We start from the raw sequence: 3,090 nt of genomic DNA on the forward strand, positions 1-3,090 counted from the left end.
GAAAGAAAGAAGAGAACCTGACACAGCCAAGTGAGACCAAGAAGGCTGATTGGGGATGTTATGTTTTGGTTCTGTGCAGTTTAATTTTTTTTCCATATAAGTCACGTTGGTAACAACTGGAGGATGGATCCTGCGATCACACCTCTGTGGCCGATTTGTATGGCAGCGGCAGAGAGGAAACGTGGCATGAGTGCTTCGTTTTGCTACTCGCTTTCTTCAACGAAGATTTTTCTTATCTCCTGAACTGTTATTTACTAGTGGTACGCGATCCTGACTATATTGGTATCGATCTGGTACCGATCCGCGGTACCGATAGCTTACAATAATCAAGGTACCGTAATTTCCAGACATTAAGATGCGATTTTTGTCACAGGTTTTCAACTCTGTGTGAGAATATGACGATTTTTCTAATGGCCGCCAGGGAGCGCTCAAGCAGAAAAAGGTAAGCGTTAGACAAGTTGATAAACTGGATACGTGTCGAGGCAGACTCTTTCATCTGTCACACACTGAAGACAACCGGCCATGATAGGGCGCATTTGACCATAGATAGAGCTTCAAACGCTGTCTGTGCACGCTACACTGGCCCCAGCGTGGTGGTGCGTCTACGTCGCGATGGTTATTTATGCTGCATTTACCGAACAGAGGAACCCAGAAAGATCCCACTTTAAAGCCTTCAAGACTAATGTAATTAACAAAGTTGGTTTATTACAACACATTTTGGCGTCCATCAAACCTTCTTCATAATTTCCCCAATTTATATGAAGAAAGGAATATTTTATCTTGAAAGCATGTCATTCATTTCATCATAAATTCATGCAGGGAGATAACGACATTACTGTACTTCACACAGTCAACACACACCATTTTGTGTGACGTGAAGTTCTTTTTAATCACTTAATGTATGTAATAATAAATCAATAAAATTCAATATATGTTTATAATCTTAGAAATTGTGTTTTGCCATTCACACTCTATGCCACATTAAAATTGGGGTCTTTTTTCCGCATTCGCAACTCGGACCTCCCAGTTCAAATAGGCTTCTGGTGCAGTTTTCCTCGTCAAGTGTCGGATCATTCCGATTTCCGACATTCCTCGAATGCAGCATTATCACTCTCAGGTGGTTTGTCGCAACCACGCTAGTCAAGCCAATTTAGTATTGTGAAGAGTACACTGCTGATCATATTTTACTTTAATGAAATCTCACTTGAAACAAAACATAACCCGAAATTTATCGTGACAGCAAATTACCAATAAACCAAAAGGACGATTCATATTTCCGTCACTGATGACGTCATCATTAGTTGCCATCACCATGAAGTGAAAACAGTGGCGTTGAGTTGAAGTAAACAAATTGAGTCAAACACGTTTGCCTGAAAGAGTTTTTGATTTTTTTTTCCGTCAGTGTCAAAGACACTCTCCACATCGGACGGTCTATTTGTATTCCGTGGTACCTTCCATGTTTTCCAATAGAGTCGAATAAGACAGAGAACACGACAAATGGATAGTCTCCGGGTGCTTGAGCTTTACAGTGGAATAGGTGGAATGCACTATTCTCTAAAACGTAAGTACTGAATATTATTGCCTTCTTCATCGCCTTGCCCCTGCCTTTCATTCGACAATCGCCCATGACGACCTGCTGCAAACGGAGGAGGAATTATAGGAGTCGGCCGAGTACTAGGAAAAAAAAATGTGGTAACTTCAGGGCGACAGAGACACTTAGCCATTCTCCACATGCACAAAATCAAGCCATCGGCAACAGCAATTGGTAATACAGTACTGTTCATGACGGTAATCATGAAGCGTTGGCCGCCTTCAAAATAAAAACTGTACAACAAATGCGTACACATCAGTGGTTTGGGATACAAATAAAGTTATAAAATAACTCATCTGCTGTTCGGAAACCATTAGTTAAGCCAGGGGGAATGCAAACAGTCCCAGAATCGCACCAAGAAACCTTACATTGAGATAGAAACAGGTGGTCATCTGCATCAAATTACACCTGAGTATAAAAATGAATGAAAATCCACTTTTCGTTGTCCTGCAATCAAACCGGAGCTAGGGCACACTAGGCCACACCAAGTATCCAACAAAAATATTTTCATTAAGATATGATGTTGCATTTCAAAATAAAAGCTCTCTCTGGAATCTGCAATTTTAGGCCACCCCAGTTATCCAATCACACTACTTTCATGAGTATCTGATGTTGCATTTCAAAATGAAAGGCCTCTGAAATCTGTAATTTTGACCTTTTCACCTGAAAAACAAAAGAAAAAAATTTCAATTTCTGTTATCCTGCAACCAGACCAGGTTTATTAGTCAATGCTAAGCCTGTTGCATGGCTGAATAACCCACAAGACTAAGCGGGTAAACCAGCAGTCAACCTGGTTTTCCCAGCAAGTGCTGGGTTTTGTTCTGGCCCTTGTTTTTGTTTGTTTATTGTTGTTCGGGAAATTTTCTGAATTCCAGAAAGAGAGGGGCGAAATTTAGCATATTGCTGTCTGCCATATTGCTATACAATGGTATTGCAGTGCTGCAAATGACATGTTAAGTGAATGCACGTGCTAAAGATCATTGGCACACAAGTCATTATACTCACATTATTGGAGACGACACCGTTGAAAGCCACTGTCTTTGCCTTGGGTCAGCTCACTGAATTTTATCCGATTGTGATGTAACAGTGCACTTAAATTTACAGATTGTGCCTTGGCAGTTAAACTGAGTAAATTTCCCACTTGTCCTTGTGTCACCTTTGTACACCAGTTTTGTTAACAGATATTTTCACCTTTGTACACCATGGTTTTGTTTACAGATATTTTTTATTTCTCCAGAGTCTGGAATATCTGCCCATGTAGTAGCGGCCATAGACATAAACACAACTGCCAATCAGGTCTACAGACACAATTTTCCCGACACACCGCTCTGGAACAGAACCATCGAGGTAGGTCGCATTCAAAGAATTACAACATGATGTTTACAAATATGATTCTGTTCACCTTAAGCCTTGCTTTACTTTTTTTCTTAGGGCATATCACTTGATGACTTCAATAACTTGTGCTTTGACATGATTTTGATGAGTCCTCCTTGTCAACC

The 3,090-nt window shown here is 40.5% G+C and overlaps 1 protein-coding gene across 1 annotated transcript in view; it reads left to right on the forward strand.

Annotated features, from left to right (window-relative positions):
• Positions 1-1,267: 1,267 nt before the first annotated feature.
• Positions 1,268-3,090, forward strand: part of trdmt1 (tRNA aspartic acid methyltransferase 1) — an 11,106-nt gene continuing 9,283 nt past the window's right edge. Inside the window, exons 1-3 of the mRNA XM_019876089.1 lie at positions 1,268-1,561; positions 2,829-2,938; positions 3,023-3,090. Coding sequence (XP_019731648.1) covers positions 1,498-1,561; positions 2,829-2,938; positions 3,023-3,090 — 242 coding nt within the window. The 5' untranslated portion in view covers positions 1,268-1,497. The remainder of the gene's footprint in view (positions 1,562-2,828; positions 2,939-3,022) is intronic.

This window comes from Hippocampus comes, unplaced genomic scaffold (assembly GCF_001891065.2).
Source record: "Hippocampus comes isolate QL1 unplaced genomic scaffold, H_comes_QL1_v1.1 scaffold60, whole genome shotgun sequence".
NCBI lineage: Eukaryota > Metazoa > Chordata > Actinopteri > Syngnathiformes > Syngnathidae > Hippocampus > Hippocampus comes.